We start from the raw sequence: 26,366 nt of genomic DNA, 5'->3' as shown, positions 1-26,366 counted from the left end.
ATGGGCAGCTGCCATCACTCTTGGATTTAGTACCTTCAGACTATTTTAGACTAACTTTGAGACCACTTATAGAGAAATTAATTGATTTGGGAGGTGGCATCTGGTCAGCTGACCTGTTCTATAGTTTCAAAAGATCTTCAGATTTCCAACCTTCTATAGGAAACTAAGTAACTACTAGGAGGCTTTGCAGTCACTTCCGTATGAAAGTAAAAGCAAAACAACTAGAAAGCCATTATGTGTTATTAAGTTTTATTGTTATGCAAAAATGTTATTTTGAAATATCAAAAACATAGGATATGATAGAAATCCATATCCCCATGGATATGTTACTATTTTGTAGCATGTATAAGAATTCTATTTTAAGGGGCGCCTGGGTGGCACAGCGGTTAAGCATCTGCCTTCGGCTCAGGGCGTGATCCTGGCGTTATGGGATCGAGCCCCCACATCAGGCTCCTCCGCCATGAGCCTGCTTCTTCCTCTCCTACTCCCCCTGCTTGTGTTCCCTCTTGCTGGCTGTCTCTATCTCTGTCAAATAAATAAAATCTTAAAAAAAAAAAAAAGAATTCTATTTTAAAAGCTCAGCTTAGTCATTACTGAATTAGTTAAGAATAGGTTTTCATGTCTATTACTTCTAAGGTACAGAGATTTAACCTTGTACCAATTCTAAAATTAAAATTCCACCCTCACCGCCCATGCCATGCTTTCTTACCAAAGTTAAGCTTAATAGGATATTCTACTTACAGAAGTTAGGCAAAAGGATTTCCGAAAGGATCCCTATATACATCAGAAGATGTGGGTTGAGGAGCCATCTATGAAGATAAAATCATCCAGTCAATAAGTTTAATTACAGTTATGAAGAAAAAAAAAAACCTCTCTATAATTAAGACTTCTCAAATTCCTTTAAAAATCACTCAGGTCACAGACAAATCAGGTATTATAAGGGTCTGCAGTGATTTGTGTTGGCCTGCTTACAATTCGTGATGCATATTTATTATTTACATCCAAATCAGGGTTCACATGAATCACGTTTGCCTCTCCAAAATGAATGGTACTGTTTCTATGAGCTAAAGGATCGAGGGCAGGAAATCAGGAAGCTAAGTCCTTGAAAGATTTTTAAAGATAGTATTATTTTGGCTCAGTTTTCTCCCAAAACGCTTTTGTGAGCCAGGCAAAGGGAGATACAAAAGACTTTTTCTATGTGACACTCATTTCTCAAGCTCAGGATAGCAGCCCCTGCAAAAATAGTCTCTCCTCAGTCTGAGTTGATGTTTTCACTGCAATGGTTCTCAGTGATAAATCTTATTTAAACATCCTTTAGCACCAAAGAGTTATTACACAAACAAGATTAATTCACGACCCAGTAGCTCTATGTGGCGGTGCTTTGGTGCAACAGCTTCTAGTAGTTGATACTTACAGAGGCTTGGGATGAACTGAAAGGATCTTTAGAGAAAGGGTTCTCAAATGCGTTGTCAGCAGATTTGGTAACTGGCAGGGAACCTTGTCTGGGAGCTGGCTTTGGTGGTTCTAGAAGACAAAAACACCAAGAAGTCAGTAGACACATTTTTCCCAAATGTAGGCAAAAGTCCTCTCGTCAAGCTTATCTCAGAAATTAAATTCCATACTTCTGGAATTTACATCATGGAACAAAAATCACCACCAAATACTAGGACTTCCGGTGATTATTAGAGCAAATTCATCAGTAGAGGAGGCAGTGCATATATACCTGAAGTGGAAGACATTCAGAATTCCCTCACTAACTTGGTGGAGTGATGGTTGAGGCTCTGTTATACAGCCTTCCACGTGCCACAAGCCACCGACTTTCAATAGCTGTTGGCAGCCCTTTTAGGAATTGTCACAAGAGGGCAGCATTGGGCCAGCCCTTAGAAACAGCTCAGGTGAATAGTTGGCTCCATAACGTAACCAGTCAAGATGTCTCCATAACCACTGATTACCAAAGAAAGCAAGAGTTAGGCTATTGGTGGGTAGGGGAGGGTTCTTCCAAGGACTCTGCGGGCCCATACGACAGGGGAAATACTGGTACGGCAGACAGAGAAGTGGGTAGCTTACCATTGATCCTTTTCAACAGCTGATTAGCATCAAAGTCATCATGGTCTGCATTCTCCTGAGGAATGCCAACTTTGCTGTTGAAATAACTGGAGAAGGCACTTGAAGTCCCAGAGGAAGTCTGCTCTCCCTTCCTTGCAGGCACAGCAGGTGGCTGCCGCAGTTGGAAGTCCTTAAACATTTCTTTCACTTCTTTGACTTCTTTATCCCCAAGTGGGTCCAAGGCAGTGAAGGCATCACTGGAGATGTCCTTCGGAGGACCAGTTCTGGGAGGTGGTTGAGGAGGAGTGACCAGAAGAGAGGAGAGCATAGAAGGGGACTGGGTAGACACAGCAGAAGCTGGAAAAATATTGCTCTGGAAAGGGTTCCCCAAAGGGCTTGTTGAGGACCAAGTATTGGGTGCCACAGATGCTGATGGGCCCCAAACAACAGGGGCTGGAGGAGAAGTTGAGGCTGCAAAGGATGAAGGCTGGTTCCAACCTGGAACAGCTGGGCTTGTGGTAAAAACTACTGGCTGACCGAATCCTGAAGGCTGACCACTTATCATGGCTCCTGGGACCACTGAAGTGGACTGATTGAAGACTAAAGATGTTGGGTTCCATGGGCCTGCCTGAGGGGGGCTAACTGGTATACCACCTAAAGAAAGCAGGAGAAAAGACTTATTAGGACACAAGCTTGAAGAGGATTCTTGAGTTTCAGAAAGCACAACTCTGGGGCGGGGGGGCATTTACCAAGCATTTACATGGCAAACACCTTCCTTAAGCCTTAAGGCTGACGTGGAAAAAAGGTCCAGAGAGATTAAATCGCTCTAAAGATTAACTAGCTAATACAGAATAGCAGGCATTCAAATGTTGGTTGCATTTTGAAGCCCTTTCTTTCTACCACAGATTTTTAAACTATTCTCCTTAGAAGGATAATGCACTCCATAAGGACCTAGTCATGAAAAAATGAGTACTTATCACAATGATCCATTTCAAACAGCCAGGACAGAGCCTGTTGATAGCATGAATGCATTTGTTGAGTGAATACATTTACATAAGCAAACCATACTGATTACGAAGTAGTTAATTAAGATAATCCATTGGGTACTCTGAGTCATTGATTTGATCTTTTCATTTGGCAGCCGGCTCCTGTCTGGAGTCTTATGGAAAGCAGCTATCGCGCGTGTATACGCGGCCTCAACATGCTTGCATCCTGAAGAAACCATTTCAGTTTCCGTGCTTTTAAATGCTGCCAAGGTTGACACAGCTATATAAAAGGATGATAAAATGTGGTTGATGCCAAGATAGTTTTAGACTTTTACACATATAAATGGAGGAAAGGCTGGTTATCCTGGGAGAGCTGTTTCAAATAAAAGTGCTTCCTGCCATGTGTCACTCACTAAACCTTGCCAGAAGTCAGAGCACAATACTCAGAAGAGGCAGGGAGGGAGAGAAGACAACATGAAGCAAAAAAAAAAAAAAAACCAAACCCTAAGAACACGAAAAACCAAAACCTTCTGAGGTAGCTCATTGCCTTTGTCCGGGCGTCTAATCTTTGTGGGGGAATGGCTCCCTCTCTGCGTCTTCGCCATGTTGATGAAGAATTGATGAAATCACTAAAATACAGGTCTTTCCAATGTTTCCCCCTCTTCTTGAGAAACTCATTCCCTACAGCTTGTTCTCATACATAGGACATTGTCTCTCCTGCCTCTTCCCAAGTATATTAATGACCCAAACTGACACCACAAACAAAAAGACCTAAATTCAGCCTTGTAGCTATACATGAATGATGCTCTGCTCTCAAAATCTGCTTGCTTTGAGCTTTAGAGTAAGAGCATTCTTAAGTTATGAAAGCTTTCTAACTGAACTAAGAAAAGGCCTCCAAACTTCTAACTTGCGTTAGGAATGTTTTGTTTCCAGAGTGAGAAATATTTTGAAAGTGACATTCAGGGGCTCATGTAGCAAGATATTCTATCTTAAATTTTCTTAGTATTGAAGATTGATGTTACTTGACTCAACTGTATCATCATGAAGACTATTCATCTGGCCATGAAACTGTCTGGTGTGCTCAGAGACAGTGGTAGGTTTCAGAAAAGGTCATCTTACTAAATGAACATGCTTGTTTTTGAGGTTAGGGAACTGGGTACAAGAATACTGATTATTAAAATTGAGAAGCTCACGGTCTGTGACAACAGAGACTAAAACTCAGGCTTACCAGCTCCAAATCCAGTGCCTTATTCTCCTGTTCTGCCTCCTTGGCATCAAGGGATAGGACTATTTTTTTTTAATGGAAATTAATTCAAATACTTATTTTGTAGTTACAGAAATCAGACTTGATTTACACCAAAGAGCATACACACTCTTTTCACAACTAATAAGGGGAAAAGTCCTCTCACATTCTATCGTATGGGGTTCTAAAAGTGGGTTGGGTTTGAGCAAAGTGATTGCTAGCACCTTAAAACAAATTTATTTAAATTTTGTTAATGAAAGCCTGAGTCGCTCACTGATAATTTATGCCAACTGGATCTGCAAATTGGGTAGAATTTTATTTTTTTTCATGTTGGATGACTTGCTTTCCCTTAGGAAAATGTAAGGCTTTAGTCATTGATGGTATTAGAGGAAGTGGTGGTAGTTAAAGAGAAAAATATTATATCTGCCAGGAATTAAAGGCTTTCTCAGTATATGCTTATGCCAGCCTTCATTCCCATCTGATGGATTTCATGTGTTGTGTTTCCAAGATATTTTAGGCTCTGCTGGAGAAAGTAGAGGCAAGGGGTAAGGCAAAAGAAATTGTGGGTGTAAGAAGTTAATTTGATTACCTTCTGATGCTAGATTAAAACACAGGGTAGCTAGTCAAAGCTGAAGTCTCAGCTTTCTACAATACCCTCTCCCCACCCCCAGTTCTCCAGAAGAGACAGTCCCCCAGCTGGGTCTAACGGAAGCCAGACCTACAACCTTCCATGGTTTGGCTGAGGATCCCGGCTAGTGGACAGGGGCTATACTGTAGAGCTCAGTTTGAGTCCCATGTCCAAACTTGGAAGGATCATCAGTATTCTGCACTTGTATACCCCAAGGCCTCAACAGGGGCACCTAGCCAAAAAGCTTCACTTCATCTGAATAAATTAACAGTTATAGGGCCCAGCTGTATTTTCGAGCTGACTTGTTAAATATTGGCTGTAAAAATTCTTTGGGGCATTGATATTAGACTGTCAAGCTCTGGGATGTGATCTAGTTGCAGGCAGTGCATGCAAGCTCTCAACCCTTCTGCAAGGAAAAGCACACACCAGCTCTACTTGGGGGCAGGAAAAGGAGCGATGCAAAAAAGGGGAAGCCTGCAAGAGACATGAAGTGTTTAGGGAGAGTCTTGATGGTGTAAATGCAAGCAGAGACCTGGAACAAGTTGGCTTCCCACACCCGCATTGATTTCAGCCACTCAGCGGTTGGGCAACAACCCCCTCTTGTCGCCATACTCCAGATATGTTTAAACAGATTTAATATGACAAAATGAAAATATTTTCCTTTGCAGGAAAGCAGCAGGGAAACAAAAAATAGGGTCCTGATGATTTACTCCACAAGGGACAGAGAAAACCAAGAGCCCTGGTCAAATTTTACAAAGTGGGGGAAGAGAGTCCCTCTTCATCCATAGCTCCTCCAACCCACTCCCAAGACAGAGTCTGTTGGGAGCTTGTAGAGGTGCCAAGAAGCAGAAAAATAAAGAGAATCCCCAGCAGGGCAGCAAAGACTGCTGTCGGCATTTCTGAAGACTGTACCATGGAGGCAGAGGGGAACTGGAGGCTGTGGGCAAACAAGAGCAAGGCTAGTCCTCAGCCAAGTGGCCTTCCCCAGTGTCCTGCTATGGAGTGGCTCAGTGGCTCACGTGAGCTTGACACATTTATGAATGAGCACCGGCACATCATGGGCATCTGGTAAAATTCCATCTCTTCCCTCAACTCTGTGTTCTTTTTGACTTCAGGTCTCTAGCATTTGTCTTCTAACTCTATTAAGACGCTCAGATAGCCAAAATATTGGCAAGGAGCAGCGAAGGCTTAAGTATTCAGAGACCAGTCGGGATACATTCCTGTCTCCTACCCATCGTATGCCTAGAAACAGAGCTGGGCTGAGAACCTAAGACTTGCATTGTATGACTTATACTTGCTTTGGACTTATCTCCCCCTCAGGGATAGGACAGGATACCCTATCCAAGAAGCAGATCAGTTTACTAGGAGATGGGACTTTGAGCTAGTAATGGCAAATTACATAGCAGACGTGCGTGTCACCAATTTCTGCAATACAGATGATAGACAAGACTCTCTTAGCTCTATCTCATTTCTCCAATGAAGCTGGCCTGAGCATCAAAATCCCTTCCAGTTGTCTTCCGTAGACCATTGCCAGTTGGCTTAGGTAGGTGCAATAATGAAAATGGTTTTCTTTCCACATGCCAACTTCAGGAGCCAAATTTCAGTTGCAAGTCAAGAGTACCAAAGGAGGGTGGGGTCTACGGAAGTAAAAGTGGGAGAAAGTCTCCCTGGGATACTCTGATCTTATGTCCCTGGAACCTCTACGGATATGAAGTGTCTTTCTCCTGCACATTATGATCTTATAAGTGAAAGCAACAGAGGCAAATCTGACTGCATCTCTAAGCACCTACCTAGACCTGCAAGGGGTCCCACTGGGGCAGAAGCATTTGTTTTGAAGAGATCCAGAGGGTTGGTCTGTAGGGTTGCAGATGGTCCTGTAGGTGATGTCTGGCCCGGAGGTTCTGAGATGGGAGGGGTAAAGATGTCTGATGCAAGCAAGTCTTTTGCTGGAGACTGATAGGGCAGAGAGGGAGACACAAGAGTTACTCAGTAATAGTGAAAGACAGCTTTATTTTGTCTCCTATTCTGTAACTCATATTTGAGAACCATGAAAAGAAAAATTTATTCCTCTTACTAATAAACTACTACAAAAAGGCAAAGCTCCCCTCCCCCCCCCCAAAAAAAGACAGATCCCTGCAATGGACAGAATACTGGGTCTTGGTAACTGATGTAAAGAGGACTCTCAAGGTGAAATCTATTTATTCATTTACACACTTGCACCAGTCTAGTCTCCTTGACAGCTAAAAGCTTGAAGCTGGGAACGAAAGGACAACTGTAAATAAATAAGTAACCTACATATTTTTGATTATTTTACTGGGTTTAAATCAGTCTGCCTAAAGATGATACTTTAGTCTAATTATTAGGCCAGCCTGCCTATCCTAATGACATTTTAAAAAAGATATTCACAGAAAACACATTTTAAATTGCTTTTGAATGAAGTGGTACTAGTAAATATTTAAGTGTCTTTTAAAGCAATCAATCATTCAGTCAGCATTGAACAGAAGAGGCAAACTCAAGAATTTTCCACCACCACCTTGGACATTTATGCAATAGGAGGGGTGTGTGGGGCGTGTGTTAGTGTGGGGAAGGTACACAAGGCATCACAAAGAACCCTTGCCCTCCCCTTCCAGAACATGACGATCGAACTTACCAGAGGTACAGAAGCATAGCAGCATTAAAAATGGAAAAACTTGTGTTTAGTTAATAATAAGTGACAAGACATGCAAACGGAAAGCAGGGTGTGAACACACCGCTGATTGAGAAGCTTAGAAAGGGCGGCAATCAGAGGAAGGTATTCCTGGAGAAAGATGTGCCTTATCCCACTTCCTGTTTCACAGCCACACAGGAAACTATAAGAGCAGCAGGAAAGAGAGCTTGCATCACACCACCCTTTGGTACCGAACATGCATTCTGCCAATGGATATGTGGAGAAGACAATTCACCTTAGCAGTCCTTCTGCCTCTTCCTGGTTTGGTACTTTGTGGAGGTGGGATAATGGCTATGGAGTCATGTGGTGAGGACTGGACAGAGCTTTCCAAGTCCTGCTTTACGCCATTCGGTACAGACAGTCCTTTGGGAGGGCTTCCCACAAAAGGATTCGGGGAGGATTTGATATGGAAGCCGTTCTGTTCTCTTTCAGATACCCCATTTTGAGTTCTCACCGTTGGCTGTGTTTGCGTACTTGAAAAGGGCCATGGGCCTGCCTGAGCTTCCTGTTTGCCAGTCCGGTTAGAGATTTGGTCAAACTGTTGACCAAAGTAATCAACATCCCCATTCAGGGGCCCGTTACTCAGTGGAGTAGACAAGCTACTCAAATTCTCTTTCTTCTGATCTGAAGATTTGAGAGAATCAAACGAAGAGGGTGTCGATTGGTCTGGCTGTGCAAAAGGATCGTCACGGAAAGGATCAGGATTAGGGGTGGGAAAGAAGTTGAGATTGGCAGAAAAGGCGTTTTCAGGCAAGAAAGATGCCTGAGGCTTTGGTCGAGGAAGAGAGCAGGAGGTAATGCCATTTGTTAAGAATGGATTTTCTCTTAAAGAATTCTGATTGGTGTCGATTTCAGAGTTTAGATCCACTAACAGGATATCTTTGCTTTCCTATCACATTTGGGAAGAAAAAAAAAAAAAGAGAAAAGAAAGTGTTAGTCCATGTTGAGACTTCACATAAGAAAGCTTACAAGATCATCAGGATCAGCACGATGCCCATTAAAGCTCGGTCTTGACCGGCCGGGTGACCATTACCTCCTCCCATCACCTCCCTGAGCGCTTTTCTTTACTAGCCGTGGAATAGGTCCTCCCTGTGTCTCCCCTACCCGTTGACCTTTTATTGAGATCTCAACTTTGTTGGCCCTTCGTTAAAGTGAAACTGTACTGTCTGCTCGAGTCGTGTGTCTGCTCACCCTTGCAGACTGGCTGCGTTCACAATCCTCCTTGTTCCCATTCTTGCCTTTGCAAATCTTGAAGAGAATCCACTGCGAGTCACTCTAAGCAATTATCTAAGCATATTGAGCTTGAATGTAAGAAAAGACCTCAGAAGCCTAACCCAGCCTCCCACCTGAGGCATAGACCCCTCTATTGTACCTTCAGAGTCATGTGACAGCATCTCTCGAAATGAGATAATTCGTTGGCTAGTACTTTATAGTTCTGGTTGTGACAAAGTTTAAGGTCAGCTATATTTCCCTAAGGGGCAAAAATAGATTTTCCCACCATATCACACGGCCTGTCAGGTATGCCCCTTTAAATATTTAAGGATCTTTTTGAAGGTCAAGTTGGATCTCTCATTCCCATCATCCTAGTCTCCTCCAGACACATCCTTTTGTCTGTGTCCTTCTAGAAAGAAGAAAGTGATACTTTAAATTCTGATACACTCTAACCACATTAGCCTCTCGTATTTGTGCATTTTTTCATAATACAGCTTAGAGTTGCCTGTGTCATGACAGTAATCTCATCTATTTGGTGGATAAATTCAACTAATCTTTAATTTATGTACAATGTAATCTTTAATTCATGTATAAGGTAGAGATGTGGGTTTAGAGTTAATTTGAAAAACATATAATACTTAACTCTACACAGTCTATTCCTTCCCTATCTTAATTATTTGCATTCTCCGTTGTTAGATAAGATATCCCTCTCAACAGAAAATCAGCAAATTTGAAAAATCTGACATGTCTTTGTTTAGGTCAGTGACATAACAAATTTGGGCTCACCCTGGGATAGGGCTGTCAAACTGACACACCCTCCTTCTCACTGACTTTGACCCATTAACTACTCCTCTATGCTAGCCACAGAAGAATACCAGCAATCAAAGATGCCCAGCTGAGATGGAAGTTAGAGGTCTAGCATTACCCCGAGCAGCTTATGCAATATTTTTGATCATTGGGACAAAAACAACCTCAAGGGAATAAGAAATTCTCAAACTAGTAAGTAAAAAGAGGGCCCAAATGGACCTCCTTGGCTTTAAAAGAACAAATTTTTTGAAAGTTTAGGTCTTAAATCAGGCCTAATTGGTATTCTATGTTTGGCTTCCTTTACTGTTAGGTATTAAAATACAATTCTTTAAAAAGCCAGTTTTTCTCTTTATAACCAGAATTTGTCAGAAGAAAGAGCTTATAATTAAAAAAAATTTTTTTTAATCAAAGAAATGGATTGGAAGATCTCTTAATGTAGGGATCTTTAACAATCAAAAGATAGGACAAAATGTATTACAAAAGCTTGTGATTTCAATATTCATTCATTTACGATGAGCCACCTCTGGGTTAGAACAGTTGGGTGTTCACAGCTGGTGGAGTTCTCCTTCTCAAATACTTCAGAAGAAGTTCTTAGGACACCAAACAGGAGCCACAATGTTAGACTTCTGAATAGTCGCCCTATAAGTAAAATGTATAAGGCTCTCCTCAGGTTGGGTTTGTTGTTAATCCAGGATTAAGAGTCTAATTCATAGACTACGATGGGATGATGTGAGACTCCTCATCCGCCCACTAGGTCAGAACTTCATTAAAATTCTTTGTTGGGGGGCACAGCGGTTAAGCGTCTGCCTTCGGCTCAGGGCGTGACCCCGGCGTTATGGGATCGAGCCCCACATCAGGCTCCTCTGCTAGGAGCCTGCTTCTTCCTCTCCCACTCCCCCTGCTTGTGTTCCCTCTCTCGCTGGCTGTCTCTATCTCTGTTGAATAAATAAATAAAATCTTTAAAAAAAATAAAATAAAATAAAATTCTTTGTTGGATTGTCAAACACCGTGTCTGCTCCGCCATCATCTGAGCACCGGGGAGAGAAGCATTGATGACATGAAGGTGAAACGCAGTCTTGGCTCATAAGGAGCTCCGGGAAGAGGAGGAAGCGGGCAGCCACAGAGGTATCTGCGCCAAGGTGAGCTCTTGTATCCTGAGTTCCACAGCCTAGCTTTCTCCAGGAAGCTGATCTCTCCCAACCATTCCAGCCTGCGGAATCCCTGGCCCTCCCTGCTCAAACTTTCAGTGGCTTCCTTCTCTCCCCTATGTTAAAATAAGCCTCAGTAGCCAGCCTTTCAAAATGACCTACAATAGGACCCAGTATATTTTTAGCCTAACTACTCTCTATGTTCCTACACACTTCAGAGATCCAACTCAAGTTCAGATTCTTTACAAAGCCTTTTCCCATTGCTCTTTCTACTTCCGCGTCACCTGTGACCACCCATGGCCTCTTAAGTGTGCATGACACCGTGCTTTGCGCCCTGATCCCATCCCTGTCCCACACTTAACCTCTTTCACACCTTATGTTCTTCTCATAATAACTGTGCTTTCAAATGGTCATTTTAAAAGTCTGAGAACATGTCTTTTTGGTTTTTTTCTTTCCTTCTTTTCCTTTTGAGTGGCAGTATGGGAGAATATTATTCAGTTATTTTCTAATAAAAATTATGTTCTAAGGGATACCACTTAGTTTGTAACATGAGTTTTCTTTGAAACACATAAAACTGTTCTGTCTGAATGCTGGGGGAGGGGCAGATGGGTCAGGGAACCAGTAATAAAGTCCAGGTAATTTAGATTTCTTCCTCTCTTCATCTTTTCCAGAGCAACTGTTGTAAGTTTGTGAATATTTTTAAACATTCTGCTTTTATCAAGTAGAGATAAATCTGTTTTGTGACCTATGAATATGGAGCCAATATGCAAGAACACATGGGCAAAATCCAACAAGCACATAATTAGTGCCATTAGCATTCTCTTACTTATCAGATACCATCTACTTTGACGGTATTAATTACTAGAATTTATAGTTAGTTTAAAACTCACTTTTATTTCTATAAGCCCAAAATTCTTAGAATGCATTAAGTCTAATATAACTAAGACTCGGGATTACTCATGTTGTTTTCATTTCCTCTTTAAGAACTTTCTAGAAGTCTACAGAAGCAGATTAAACAGTCAGTGCTTCCTTGCCTAACCCACTGGAATTCTATTTCATAGCTTGGGTGCTTTGATCTCTTTCAATATCCGTGTTTGAATGTCAGTTACACGTGGAAAGTAGATCATTCAAATATCAGTTCACTTTGGGAAGGGGCTACTGTAGAGGAGGAGACAAAGTTGTCTAGGAATCAAAAGGACCTCAGGTCTAGGATAGACATTTCAGGATCATCTAATCTTGTCTCTCAGAAAGTGTATCCTTAGGATGGTAACAAACGTTATGAAGAATAAAAGGTTCCACAGACAAGTGAGTCAGGACCCACTGCTGAAAAGAACATTAAGCAGGCTTCTTCTCTATTGTAGGCTTTTTAGGGCCTCTGAAATGCTGTTATGCATCGTGAATCTCATAGGATCGGGGACAGAGAAGAGAGCATGCAGCCCCTGCCCCTTCCCATCTCACGGGCCTGGGCATCTCATGTGAAAGTTCATAGACTGCTATTCTCTGCAATACTTTGGCAAGGTAGACTTACCCTGTCCTTTATCTCCTGCCGCTTTAATTCCTATGACCTTCTTGGTCATGTAGACTTGCTCGATAATTCCCTGATATAAGAGACTCCTAGACAGACATTCCTCTCATTATTCTAGACTGATGCTCTTTTTGTCTGGTTATTGCCTTCTCATCTTTTATGGTCAAGTCCAGAAACTCATTTATTCCAAGGCATTACGTGAACCTCTAAACTAGACAAATACCATGCAATTAACATCAATTAATAGGTCTTGTGAATAGTTTTAATGCTGGTCTCCCTGCTTGATAGTAAACTCCATGATGTCATTGACATTGTACCTTTCACTTTTGTGCCCTGCAAATGGCAGGTACTCAAGAAACTGTTAAAAAAAATAATAGTTAAAAGAAATCATTCAAAATTACATGGGTAGTTTAACTTGAGCCTGTTTTGGAAGGTCTGAGACTTGTGCTTAAGCTCTGAATCTGGACCTCTTTCTTGGGTGAATGAGTTTTTTTCTGAATCACCATTTCCTTACTTATAAAGGAAAACACTGCTCCATTCTCACAGAGTTGTTATGGATCAATCAATATTTAGAAGACTTGATACACTACAGTGTCCTTTGAAGAATGAACAACTTTTTAAAACAAGGACAGTCCTTGGTTAAACATAACTGAGTATCTTATTTAAGTCTTACTTCATACCAAGCTTATGCTGTTAAGTCACAATAGAAAAAATAGAAAAATACTGAAAAGGCCGTGTGGTTTTACAATTAATCATCTAGCAAACACTTCCTTCGAGTTTGGCTCATGCCAAGGGTAATTATTCAGGTCCCTTTCTGATCCTAAGTAATACCAAGAAGGACTGCACTGCCTGTCCTACGGCTCAGCTCTAACCTCCAAGCAAAATTAGTATATCTGAATTAGTGCTGATAGGTTCCCATGGTAACCTAAGATGCAAATCTGTTCTAGTAGCCAGTTATACTTTATGTGGAAAAATCAGCAGTTACCTTCCAAGTTTCAACAAGATGCTCAAGATTTCTGGTTAATTGCCAATTTGAGTTATAGATGTCACTTTCATTACATTGCAAATTTAAAAACAGGCACTTACTGTTGGACTATTTAGGTCAGGAGGTGTAGACATGTCCCCAAACAAATCCATCTGGTCAACACCCTTAAAAAAGTATTTTGATTAGATTCAGATGTGTCTACTAAAAAATATTACTTTGTATATTGTTGTAATTGTTTCCTAAACTAAGATTTAGGAAAATCGTTGTCATAATTTGATTTTCATTTAACTAATACAGATTTAGTATTAGACTATTTAGGCCTGGAAGCTCAGACATGTCCCCAAACAAATCCATCTAGTCCACTCTGAAAAAAAATTTGTGGATTAGATTCAGATGTGTTTACTAAAAAGATTACTTTGTATCTTGACATCAATGTTATATTACTGTTTAGGGAAATAGTTGTCATAATTGGACTTCCATACAGATTCAATGCAGGTTTGGTACTAGCAACATGTATAGGAAGTAAACCCATGTTCAGTTAAATAAGGGTCATGAAAAATCACATACATACCAATTTCAGTTTGTTAGCTTGGTCATCAAGGGTCAATAGGGTCTCATTCCCATTCTGAAAAGATGGCAAATATTTAAGGGTTTAGTTGGTGAGTTTTCTTATAAAACGTAATTTTCTAGTGCATTGGCTTGCTAAGCAGTTATGATTTTGGCACTGATAACTCAACTATACATCTTCTATGGCCAGAGGGATCATGAACACAGTCATAAGCTAAGAGGGGAGCATGCCTGGACAGGTAGCAAACAAGGAATTCTACACATCACGTGTGCAATTCATGAGAAGTAAAGATGCAGTTTTACCTCCACTGCTTTGTTGGCTTCCTCCATCTAAAAAGAAAGACACAAGTTCAGTGATCTTAGTAACTACAGTTAAAGGGAGTTAAATATCTATCATCTATCTATCTATCTATCTATCTATCTATCATCTATCTATCATCTATCTATCATCTATCATCTATCAATCAATCAATCATCTAACTATCTATCTATCATCTATCTATCTATCTATCTATCTATCTATCTATCTATCTATCATTTATCTATCATCTATCATCTATCAATCAATCATCTATCTATCTATCTATCATCTATCTATTTATCTATCTATCTATCTATCTATCTATCTATCTATCTATCTCAATATATACCTATGATACATGAACACAAGGCAAGAAAGAGTCTTGCATATTATTTTGGCCCTACAGTCCCCTGCCCTTTTCCTAACAATACCAGATTTGAATACACTTTCTGAATTTAAACTTGCTCATCCTTTGTAGTCTTTGGAAACAATGTGAAACTTGTGGGGAGAGAAGACAAGAGACAGGGACTGAAAATCAGACATGTCTAACTATAACATCCACCCATTGCTCTACTGGGAAGAACAGATAATATATTTCTAAACTTTCTATAATTGAAAGAGCCACAAAGAAGCCAACTCTCCAGATGGGCCGTATGTTTGTATAATGTTCAAACATGGTCCTGAATAGTCTCAAGTTTAATAGAGTCAATATTGGGCAGTACTTGCCTTTTTCTTTTCTTCTTCCTTTTTCTTTACATTATAGATAACTTGAAAGAGGTCTTTAAGATCAATGACTAATGGCTCAGCCTGCAGCAAGAAAAAGCACCTTTATGAGTATTTCAATATTACTATTTTCTTCTCTTTGTCTCCCATCAGTTCTGATTAGTACTGTTTTCCTCCTTTCTCTTAAAGCTCCTTACCATCCTCCCCTGGTTTATGGGGGATCACCGCCTTTCCTAATCCCCACTACCAGATACATAAAGGGCAGCAGAGTAAATAAGTATTTAACAAAACAAGAAGGAACATGATAATTTTCCAAGTCCCTTCAGGATTTAGGGGAATAATTCACTATTGTTCTAAAATCAACATTGACCTAAGTTCCCCTCCAGGGATACCTCAAGGCTTGAAGCTTACCTGTTGCCCTGTTTTTATGGCAAAAAACTGATGCTGGCCTTCTCCTCCACACACGTAGCCAAATGCCCGGTTGTCTGTTACATCACGGGCAATGAAAGAAATCTTATTTACTGGATGTTCATGCTCTATTACCTGAAAAAGAAACATAAAAAAGGATGTATTGATAAAGCTAGAATCTATATGGTAGAACAATGAAGCTTCAGACACCTAGGCATATATGAAAAGGCCAAAACATTTGAAGGAAGAAATTTTTGCTTCTTGTTTAAGGTTAGAGCTACATTTATCCCGGCTAGTAAGGGCTCCAAAAGGAACAAAGAGTAGAAAACAGAAGTGTGAAAGACACGTCTTAAAATATTGATACTTAATTGTCTTCATCCCAAAGATGTGAGGCCACATAGCAAGAAAGGATTGAGGATCAGGAGACCAAGAATTTCTAAAGCAAAAATGGGATATTTCACTGCTAAACCATCCAAGTGGGTCGACTTTCCCAACTAAAAGTCAAACTCAGGTGAATAGCATAACTAAGCTAGAACAGCGTTCACAAGGATCCTTTGACAATGGCTCTGAGTGGCCAGAAAACCATCCTAAGTACTATCAGAACAATTATCCGCAGAATATTCTGGAAGTTACCAAATGCTGGCATCCAGTATTTTGCATGTTCACATCAGTATCGAGGAGTTACATGGGGCAAGGTGTTTCTTGATTTAGTAGTGCCTTCTCCTCTGTTCCCCTGCTCCCCCTTCTCTTGATCCTTTCAAGCACATGGCAGGGCTCAACTCTTCAGGGATATTTGTAGGTGGTCATAATGCATCTTGGTTTTTGTTTCCAAATCCCTAACGCCACTGGAAAACTTATATTGGGTATCTTTGAAGATTTGGGGAACAAGAGAATGCTTGAAGGAAACTTGCCACCATTCTCCTGGTGGGCTTGGGAAAATAAGACTTGAGAGATGACGGAGAATGGAAATAGCAGTGCACGAGGACCAGCAGGATGAGTGACAGGTGCCAGGGTTCCAGGGCTCTGTATGTGACCAGTGGGTTTTGCATGATAGATAATGGCCATCTCTAGGAAAGGATGGATAATAATTGGATGTCTCCCCAATTACCTTGAGACAACAGAGTATTTGACAGCAATGAATATGAGCTACAAACGACATTTTAAGTAAATGAATCTTATGATGTTGAGTAGAGAAAATAAAGTCCCAGAGAACCTGAAGTATAATCTGATCGTCTTTTGATAAGGTTACAAGAAAATAAACAAAATAAGCAAGACTGTTCCTATGCAATAGAATAAGAGCAACCACACAAAAATGAGCAAGGTTATATCTGTGGGGTGAAGAAGAAGGGAAAAGAGAGAAGAAAGAAAAGCGGGTCACAGGTAATATTCTAGCTTCAGGTTAGCCAGTACGTTTGCATGTAGTAAATATATTAAAATGAGAACCAGGCATAGATCAATGACAGCATCAGAAACTAGGGGTTAGGGTTAATCTAGTTCTGTGTACCTGGGGTCCAAAAAAATACTGAAGTGATATTTATAGCACATCCGTGTTTATAGACTGGAGGTTCACATCTATTACAGAAAATGAATTTCAAAATAAAATATTTTGACTCCTCACCTCCTACCCTATTGTTTTCTCCCTCTTACTTTTGGAGAAGTAATATATACTATTTTTTTTCTTATAGACTTTTGAAAAGGAAAACAGGGAGCTGAGATTTACGTCAAATTGTTAGACTCAGGTGGTCAAAAGGTGTCAGTGAAAGTGAATTCTTACCCCAGTTTTCTCATCAATTATTTTTATTCCAGAAAGGGAAATGTTGACCCAGATCCTCTGTTTGTGTTGTCCCTGAGACCGACCAGCTGCAGCCATTCCCTGATGAGATTGGGAAGACAAGAAAAATCCAGTTAAAACTATCCTATGATGCTTTTGATACTAAAACATTTAAAAGACAACTTTATTTTCAGCTTGGTTTACCATCTACAAAAGGATTAGGCACCTTTCATAATAGATGGGAGGAGTGAAATAAAAGACATTGATCCAGGACATCATGAGTTAGCTATGTGAACTTGGACAAGTCATTCTAATTCTGTTGGGGTCAGAATAGTCATTGGTAAAGACAAGAAGACTGGATCAGATCTTCAAAGATGATCCTTCTAGGTCTGGTCTTATTCAACAATTTTTATTTATTTAATTAGTTTCACATAACAACAGTACTAGAATTTAAAAATTAAAAACAAACAAACAAAAACAAAGGGCTAACACAAAGAGCTATAGGTTCCAAATAGAGACCTGAATTTTACCTGAATACTTCCAGGATCTAAAACTTGGTGTGTCCAAAGGAAAAAGCATCTATGGCCCTGCACTACATGATTAAGGCAGGTCTCTAGAACAGCATTCACAATATGAAAACAAACTCAAGACACCTCAGAAAATGGGGCATCACCGGATCAATTATGGGATTAGAAATGTTTTTCTTTCAAGTAATTGAGATATAGGTAACCATAAACTTCTAATATAATTCCCACTGTTGGATATTTGCTTGGGATAGAGACAAAGCATGCTTTCCCGTTTTACCTTTAGCTTCATCATAGAATCTTGGCTCATTTTATCCCCTCTTGCATCGGGTACATCATCGATGCCAATTAGTTTGGCCTTGTATTTTACACCATCACCTTTGAATCTGGCCAAAAGATACTCATCCGTCTTTTCAGAGCCTGAGGGGAAAAAAAGAAATATAGGATAAAATTTATGAATGTCTTTAAATATCATCCCCAGGTATGACAAAATATGTTCTAGAATCTCTAAATCTGAGTAGTATACCTATTGGTTATCTTACAATTACTCAAATATGCAATATTCTCTCTTTATTCTTCCTCCTCTGAGTAAAATTGTATTCTGTAATACTGTATATGGTGTTGGGGTGGAGAGAAAATTAACTCTTAAAGGCGCAAAATGGGTTGAATTATGGGAAACGTATGGGACTGTGTGAGGTGCTATTTGGGGATATTCTTCATCATAAATTAAAAACGAATTTTAAAAGAAAATAAGAAGGATAACGCTTTTTTTTAATGAAAGAAAAATAAGCTACTGCACTATTTACTAACATTTTGAACTGCCAAGAAGGCAGAAGAAAATTATGAATAAATTCCTTTGAAAATCATTAAGATCCTTATCTCATCTTCATAATTTCTTTTGCTCTTCTTAAAGAGACTGCAGTTCGTCTCATTCCATAGCTAAAGAAGAAGCGTAAAAGGCAGGCAAGCCATGGCATCTTCTCAAACTATGAATGATTAAGGACTCTGGCAATTTCTAGTGGTACTTCAGGTCAAGAGAGCAGGGTCTAGGGGTGCCTGGGTGGCACAGCGGTTGGGCGTCTGCCTTCGGCTCAGGGCGTGATCCCGGCGTTATGGGATCGAGCCCCACATCAGGCTCTTCCTCTATGAGCCTGCTTCTTCCTCTCCCACTCCCCCTGCTTGTGTTCCCTCTCTTGCTGGCTGTCTCTATCTCTGTCGAATAAATAAATTAAAAAATCTTAAAAAAAAAATTAAAAAAAAAAAAGAGAGCAGGGTCTAATAAAGATCTCGGTTTCTGAAAAACAGCTACTTCAGTAAAGCAAAGTGGTAAAGAGGTTACTGAAAGATAGTCATCTAATAATTGATAGTTTGATAATTTCTCAACTAAACAAGCTACCATGGACGCTTCCCAGCAGGATCCAGTTGGTGCAATCACAGGATTCAGAGACACATCTTATTATAAGTGGAGCAGACAAATCTCCGCCAAAGGCCAACTTCCCTGCTGAGGAGCACTTGAGAGTAGGCTGAGGTGGAAGCGAGGCAAGGGCCAGCTCTTACTTTGTTCACCTCAAACCTCACGTGTCTTCAGAGGTAAGCAACACTCGCTCCCCTCAATGGCCTCGAGAGGATTTCTCCATACCTTTCTTTTTTTCCTTCTTTGATGGTGCTTTTGGTGCAGCCTGTTGGTCAGGCTGACCGTTCGTTGTGCTCGTCTCTACTTCGTTCGACATGGCAGGAAGGCAGACAGCGAACTCCAGCACCAGCAGACACGGAGTGACACCCGACGATCCCCGAAGTCTCAAATGAACATAACCTACTACAGACACCTGTGGGCAGAGTTTAGAGGCATAATGAGATCGTGACACAGCCAACCCAGACTGTATGCTACTTGGCTTGCAACTCATGATTTGCGAGTATATATCTTCAGACTCATTTTTGGTTTTTCTCCCCTGTCAGACTGAACTCTGAAGAAGAGCAGGTAGGGCTGTTGCCTTTGTAGTTTCCAAAATGGAAAGAGGGCGTTTATTGGGTTTTTCTTTAAGAATTGATATCTCGTAACATTGAATGATTAACTACCCAAGTAGTTTGTATTGGAATTTTGGCTTAAAAATCTAGTATTAAAGGCAGGGATCAAAACATGTCACACATACAAAAATAAGAATTCACAGCCAAGTATGAATATATTGGATGCTGAGTCTGAGATGATTGCACTTGGCATCTGAAATTGGACATTATAAATTCTGCTTCAAAAACCATTTAGTTGTAAAGGCAGTGTCAAGAATAGAGTTAAAAATTTTATCTTATTCCTATTGATAAATATATATATTTTTACATGTTGTGATTCTGAGTATGATTTCCAGGGCTTTCCGAGCACTATACTTTAGAGGACAACCATTTTTGACATTAACACTTACACGTATCAGGGGAAGAGTGAATTTATGGGATGTCTGTCGTGCAACGCATTGAGTGGAAATACTTGTATGCTATTATTTAGTATTATTAACCTCAAGACAGCTGTGGCATGTGCTCTCGTAAGACTCTCTGTGTATCATGGCAGGTAAAAGAGAAAAACTTAGAGTCATTGTAAGCACACAGAAGTGAACTAATGTTTCAAAAGACTCTTTCCCCTCCCAGAAGTCAAAGTTTCTACACAGCTTCTGAGAGAGTGTTAACTTTCTACATGGACTGAAGACCAGAGGGAAGCAGCCATTCACAGTTTTGTTAGGACCTGTTAGGACCACCCATGGACTGGTATAGTTCTCCCAGCCCAAAATGCTCTCTTAATTCTGTTTTTAAAACACCCATTTATATGAGCTTTTTATTTTTTTAAAGATTTTATATATTTATTTGAGAGAGAGAGAGAGAGCACATGTTGGGGGGGAGGGGCAGGGGCAGAGGGAGAAGCAGGATCCCCTCTCAGCAGGGAGCCTGATGCGGGGCTCAGATCCCAGGACTCTGAGATCATGATCTGAGTCAAGGCAGATGCGTAACCCACTGAGCCACCCAGGTGCCCTATTGGAGCTTTTTAAATTCAAGGACCCAGTCTGCCACATGGAAATGTATGTTATTATCTAGATACTAAAGGGTAAAAAGTAAGTCTTACATTTTTTGCTTCTCAGTCAGCATAAACTGCACTTCCCTGGCTTCGTAAATGTTAACACATTTTCCTCAAGATGCGCACTTCATCTCCCCCCCCATGAGTCTTTAAATGGTCTTTAGAGTCTTAATAGTCTTGAAAAACACATATATACAGAAATCTGTGTATGATTAATGTTATCTGAATTATTTAATTTGGAGATTTAGTAGTTAATTGTGCTCAAAGACACCTGACTGGTAGGCGCCAGGGAGACAGTCTCCTCACAGGGGAAAGTCTTATGTAGCAGAGAACTCCAAGCCCTATTTACTCAAGATTTAGTTGGGGCAGGTACTGGTAGGCTTTTATGTGTATTAACTACAAAAAATTCAGAGTAACCTCATGAGTATTATGAAATAGATTATTTCACTTTTTCAGAGGGAAAGCCAAGGCACAGGGGTTTTAAATTATACAGCTGCTAAGTGGTAAAACCTGGGTCTAACCCAGGCTGTCTGGCCCCAAGCCAGAGTTCCTCACATGTTACACTCATGGATCTCCTCTGAGAAGCCTCATACTTGCTATAGAGATGCTCTATTACACAAATAGTGGCCCCTAAAAAGATATGTCCAAAATTCTAACCCCCAACCTTTTGAACGTGGCCTTATTTGGGAAATAGGTATTTGTCATTGTCATTAAGGATCTTGAGTTGGGATCGTCCTGGATTTGGGAGGGCCCTAAATCCCATAACAGATGTCCTTATAAAAGAAAGGCAAAGGGAGATTTGGGACAAAAAGCCACACAGAGGAGAAGGTAATGCGAATACAGAGGTGAAGACTGGATTGACGTATCTATAGACCAAGAATGTCAAGGATTGCCAATGTCCACCAGAAGCTGGGAAGGAAGCACAGAACGGGTTCTTCCTCAGAGCTTCCAGAAGGAACAAACCCTGTTGACGTCTTGATTTGGGGCTTCTGACCTCAAGACTGAGAGAATAAGTTTCTGTGGTTTTAAGTCGACTAGTTTTTGGTGATTTGTTATGGCAGGCCTAGGACACTAATGCACACCTCTATTTTGTATGCCTTGATTGATTTCCATGGTTCCCAAGATTTGTTTCCTGGTGACATGATAAATCTCCTAGTCATATCCACACTCTTCCAATGTCAAGAAGCTAATAATTATTTTCTTAATTTCAGAGAATTTATTACAATTCTAGAGGATATTTGCCCATGTTAACAATAGGAGGTGAGACTAAGCTCTGACCTAAGGAGATACAAGGACATGCATCCTCCTGCATCTGCACCTTTTCCCCATTGGGCCCTCTCCTTTAGAAGTTGCTCAGATCTCATCTCAGAAATAAGGAAAACACTTCCCTGTAACCCTCTAATCATCATCTCATGATCCTTTCATGATTAAACATTTGAACTTGATAGTCCTCTACCCTCTACTTTNGTGGTTCCCAAGATTTGTTTCCTGGTGACATGATAAATCTCCTAGTCATATCCACACTCTTCCAATGTCAAGAAGCTAATAATTATTTTCTTAATTTCAGAGAATTTATTACAATTCTAGAGGATATTTGCCCATGTTAACAATAGGAGGTGAGACTAAGCTCTGACCTAAGGAGATACAAGGACATGCATCCTCCTGCATCTGCACCTTTTCCCCATTGGGCCCTCTCCTTTAGAAGTTGCTCAGATCTCATCTCAGAAATAAGGAAAACACTTCCCTGTAACCCTCTAATCATCATCTCATGATCCTTTCATGATTAAACATTTGAACTTGATAGTCCTCTACCCTCTACTTTTTCATATTCCCTTCCTCTCAAAGGACTTGCTCATCTCAACTCTCTTCTCAGAAACTCAACTACAGCTGCTGATGGCTGTCCTGACCAAATCCAATTACTTTACTGTTCAGTCTCTGGGGGATATTTGACTGCATGCATCAGACACCTATCCCCTTTTGTGAGCCTTTTCCCTCCCTACTTTTGCTCCCATACCAATCATGATGCTCCTGTCTGTGGCTTGTGCTTTCTGTATTGGAATGATCTGGATTCTTTTTTTTAAAAATGAAGTTCTTCTAAATTTTAGAATAACATTGAAGCTTTCCTGCTTGGTCTTGTGGTAGTTCCCCTTACATTTAGGACAAAGATTCAGATGTTTTTTGTTTTGTATGTGAGACTTTTGTATAGCAACCCAAGTTTCTCATTTCTTTCAGAGCATTATTTGCTTTTTGGCTCTTTCCAAACTCTCCTCTCCCCAACATCCGGCTCATCCCACTTACCGATTTGCCCCTGGAGAGCATAGGTAAGATCTCTTCCTGAAGCCTGCCCCTCCTCCTCTCCAGTTCAGCTCGAAAATAATCTAGTTAAGGGAGTTTACTGACCATCCTTGGAGCCTAATATTGCATTTTTCTGCAGGATGCTCTTTCTGACAAGAAAATATTTTAGGTCATTAAATTTGGTAAATTTTATTCTAAAGTGAGAATATTTCAAAGGAATTTGAGAAATACCACAAAACATTTTGAGGGACTTGGGAGTGGGAATGGTGGTATGTTAAGTCATAAAAGTGATACAAGACACAGCAACCTCACAGCTCAAGACCAGGTCTCCAATCTAGTGTCGGCAGACTGGGCCAAGATAGGAGGGTTCTAAAGTGAATGAGGTTTTACAGCAAAAACTTCTCTTTTCAGACACTTAAGTACAACTGTTCACACCACTGGAATTGTGTTAAAGGTATTTGGTGTCCTTTAATTATATCCTTCCACTGTTTCAGAATAAGCAGTTAGAAGGGGCAAGGGGGAAAAAAAGTATTAGAGAGAAAATGTTTCTTTAGCATAAATTCCCGGAAGAAAAGGTACACGTATATGAGGTTAAAATAACCGAAGGTAGGTCTGCGGTGCGGGCCACGCCATTTAAAATGTATCCATGTTCCCTGAAGTGATCAGAGAGCAGACTCTGCCCCAAAGCCCCAAGACTCAGAGATAAACTCCTTTATAAAGAAATGGTAAATAGGTTCTTTGAAAGAGTTCGGTAAAAGCATCCTTTCAGTATCCCATATACCAGACAGATAAACATTTATCTTTCTCCCAAGGTTAAAAGGGCAAATCCCCCATCACAGATTCCAAATGTCCAAGCTACCATCTGACATTTAGTAGATGGATAAAGTCCTGCTTCTAGACTCAAGTCCCTCTGTAGAGAATAATCAACGTAAGGGTGCAAAAACTCAAATTCATAATTCTTCTGACAATGTCACAGAATTGTCCATTGTTCTCATAAAACCTTCAGCAGATTTTATAATGAATTGTTTTTGGAAAGGGTTTGGGCCTGGAAAAAGGACCTGAGGGCCAAAAGGTGCCCTATTATTTTCTTTGATTACTTTCCCAAATTAAGGGCATTGTTTAAAAAAAATTATCTAGAGTGCATTAATCTCTGTGTTCTGTTTTAAAGCTCTAGTAAGGTAAAAGGTTTTAATAACAGGGAAGAAGCAGATGTAGGACATCCAGAAAGCCTACAGTGTTCTTATTCCTTGGGCTTAGTCACAGAAACTCTTCTGACCAAGGAGCACAAAATTAATCAGGAAACACACGCAAGGTGGATTATCACAAAGCCAGGATTACGAATGAAAGCTCAAAAACATATACAGAGGGTCACATGAACAGCTCCACATCTAACCCTAGCCGGTTCCCTTTGCTAGGGGAGGGCTGTTTCCTTTGTTAGAAACTCAAAGAGAGGAGACTAAGAAGGCACAGCTGGAAAGAGAGGAGCATCTAAAGCTATTGTAGATTCTTGACTCCTTCTTAAGGCCTAATTATAGGACAGCAAGTTGTGAAAGAAACTTTGCTAAGTCAAGAAAATTAGCTCCCATTTGAGCAAAGATACATAACTTGGATTCTGGACTTAACACAAACCTCCCTAAAAGAATGCGGGAACTTCTCTTTTCCATGGAGCAAGAATCAGATGACTAGAAGAGATTTTGGAGCTTGCAACATCTTTTTGCAGTTTCTGAGAAGGTTCTGAGAAACGTATACCAGAAGACTACTTGAGTCATCTTATGACAAGTATATCCCTTGCACAAGGAAAAAAACAACAACAAACAAAAACTGCTGGATTGTTTAGCCCTTAAAGTGATTCATGCAAGATATCTAGTATCGAGAACCCTGGAAAGTACCCAGTGTAGGGATGAATTTGTGTAGGGAGAAGTTTGGCCAGCACCTCCTTATTCTTGCTGGCACCTTTTCCTTCAGTAGGATTGTGTGGGTATCAGCAATGACAGGATTTAATGATTCCAGGGTTCTCGGCAATATCCTGACACAAGTATCCCCCCCTCTCCCAGGCAACCTTCCTACCCTAATTATACCCAGCAGAGAGAAATCTGCTTGGTCAGTCTCAAAATGCTGGTAAAAGGAATAACTTCAGGACTTACTTAATGGTAGCTCCATTCCACAAATGGTAGAGAATCTGTTTTTACTTTTAAGGAGGAGGGGACAAACATTTTACCTACCAAGCACTTGAAACATTTATCCTGACAGCTCTGGGAAATAAAATGGGTCTATTTTATAAGTAAGTTCATGGACTCAGTAAGACAAAATCAAATCAATCACTAATAAGTTGCTAGGCTCAAAATTGAACATGATCTGTGTTCCCTTGTCTCCTATAGATGCTGATGGCTCTTATCTTCTTGAAAAAAATCACACTGATTTTTTTTTTAAAGATTTTATTTATTTATGTGACAGACAGACAGCCAGCGAGAGAGGGAACACAAGTGGGGGGAGTGGGAGAGGAAGAAGTAGGCTCCCAGCGGAAGAGCCCGATGTGGGACTCAATCCCGGAACACTGGGATCACGCCCTGAGCCGAAGGCAGACGCTTAACGACTGCGCTACCCAGGCGCCCCCGAAAAAAATCACATTGATTTTAACCTGTATTTTCTAAGCTGCTTTTAAAGTCATCATCCCACTGACTTGAACGTACCAGTTAACTTTTCAGAAAGAGTCCCATAAAATGGACACAGGAAAGTTAAGAAGAGTTAAGAACAAAGCAACATAAACATCTTTGCTAGAATGTCCAGTACTTTGTACTTGTCAGAAAACATGCTCCTTTGTCCTTTGGAACTTTATGCCTGTCTCCGCTGGGGTACCGCATTAGGACGTGTGAAATATTAACCTCTAAGGCAGATCTCGGGGTCCAAGAGGGCAGCTAGCTACCTTCACCATTATTTCTCAAGTAACCTTTCGAGAAAAGGGATGTTGCCAGAAATGATACAGCAAAGTTAAGCTGTTTCTGATACTTGATGTAAAACCTTTCTCCTTAAAACTGCTCGGAATCCTATGCTTTTAGGGAAGGCTTACTCTACTCCACGAAGGGCTGGTGCAATAGACAGGAAGATTTTTGCAGCCTTTTAACTGGGGGAAATTAGACAATGTGAATGCACCCTCAAAAGGAGTCCTTAGGAGAGTTTCTTGTAAGTGCTGACACTGCTATGGGGGCCTCAGGGACAAGACACGCCTGAGTCAAGGAGGTACACACAAGTTATGCATTGACAGAGAGCATTTTCCATTGCACTGAACCCATGGAAAGCATGCTGTTGGACCTGGAGGACTGAACCGAGAGCTTTTCCCTGTCTTTGGAACCAAGTCAGACCAAGAGTGCCCCAAACAGTGAATTTTAGGTAGAGGCAGGACAGCAGAACTGCTAAAGGTTGAGGCTTGGTGGGCGG

General features: G+C 40.6%; 1 protein-coding gene and 1 long non-coding RNA gene across 10 annotated transcripts in view; one reads left to right on the top strand and one right to left on the bottom strand.

Moving 5' to 3' along the window:
- Window positions 1–26,366, top strand: part of LOC105235545 — a 204,137-nt gene that overhangs the window by 104,090 nt on the left and 73,681 nt on the right. The window contains exon 6 of one of the 5 annotated variants that reach the window (XR_004624305.1): window positions 18,994–19,171. The exons of the other annotated variants lie outside the window; for them this stretch is intronic. This is a non-coding gene — a long non-coding RNA (uncharacterized LOC105235545). The remainder of the gene's footprint in view (window positions 1–18,993; window positions 19,172–26,366) is intronic. 5 annotated transcript variants of the gene reach the window in all.
- The window catches only part of DAB2 (DAB adaptor protein 2), a 60,039-nt gene that overhangs the window by 2,866 nt on the left and 30,807 nt on the right, over window positions 1–26,366 (bottom strand). For 4 of the 5 annotated variants that reach the window (XM_019794580.2, XM_019794581.2, XM_034656973.1 and 1 more), the window contains exons 2-14: window positions 19,221–19,407; window positions 17,862–18,001; window positions 17,061–17,159; window positions 15,290–15,421; window positions 14,882–14,962; window positions 14,158–14,184; window positions 13,859–13,912; window positions 13,389–13,451; window positions 7,846–8,499; window positions 6,694–6,856; window positions 2,068–2,700; window positions 1,415–1,524; window positions 742–809 (exon numbers count right to left, since the gene is read on the bottom strand). In XM_019794580.2, the coding sequence (XP_019650139.1) occupies window positions 747–809; window positions 1,415–1,524; window positions 2,068–2,700; window positions 6,694–6,856; window positions 7,846–8,499; window positions 13,389–13,451; window positions 13,859–13,912; window positions 14,158–14,184; window positions 14,882–14,962; window positions 15,290–15,421; window positions 17,061–17,159; window positions 17,862–18,001; window positions 19,221–19,311 (2,310 nt within the window). In that variant the 5' untranslated portion in view covers window positions 19,312–19,407 and the 3' untranslated portion in view covers window positions 742–746. The remainder of the gene's footprint in view (window positions 1–741; window positions 810–1,414; window positions 1,525–2,067; window positions 2,701–6,693; window positions 6,857–7,845; window positions 8,500–13,388; window positions 13,452–13,858; window positions 13,913–14,157; window positions 14,185–14,881; window positions 14,963–15,289; window positions 15,422–17,060; window positions 17,160–17,861; window positions 18,002–19,220; window positions 19,408–26,366) is intronic. The other variant, XM_019794582.2, reaches the window with a different exon arrangement.

This window comes from Ailuropoda melanoleuca, chromosome 3, assembly GCF_002007445.2.
Source record: "Ailuropoda melanoleuca isolate Jingjing chromosome 3, ASM200744v2, whole genome shotgun sequence".
Lineage (NCBI taxonomy): Eukaryota > Metazoa > Chordata > Mammalia > Carnivora > Ursidae > Ailuropoda > Ailuropoda melanoleuca.
The sequence above is the reverse complement of the archived record's forward strand: the minus strand, read 5'-3'. Positions and strand labels throughout refer to the sequence as shown.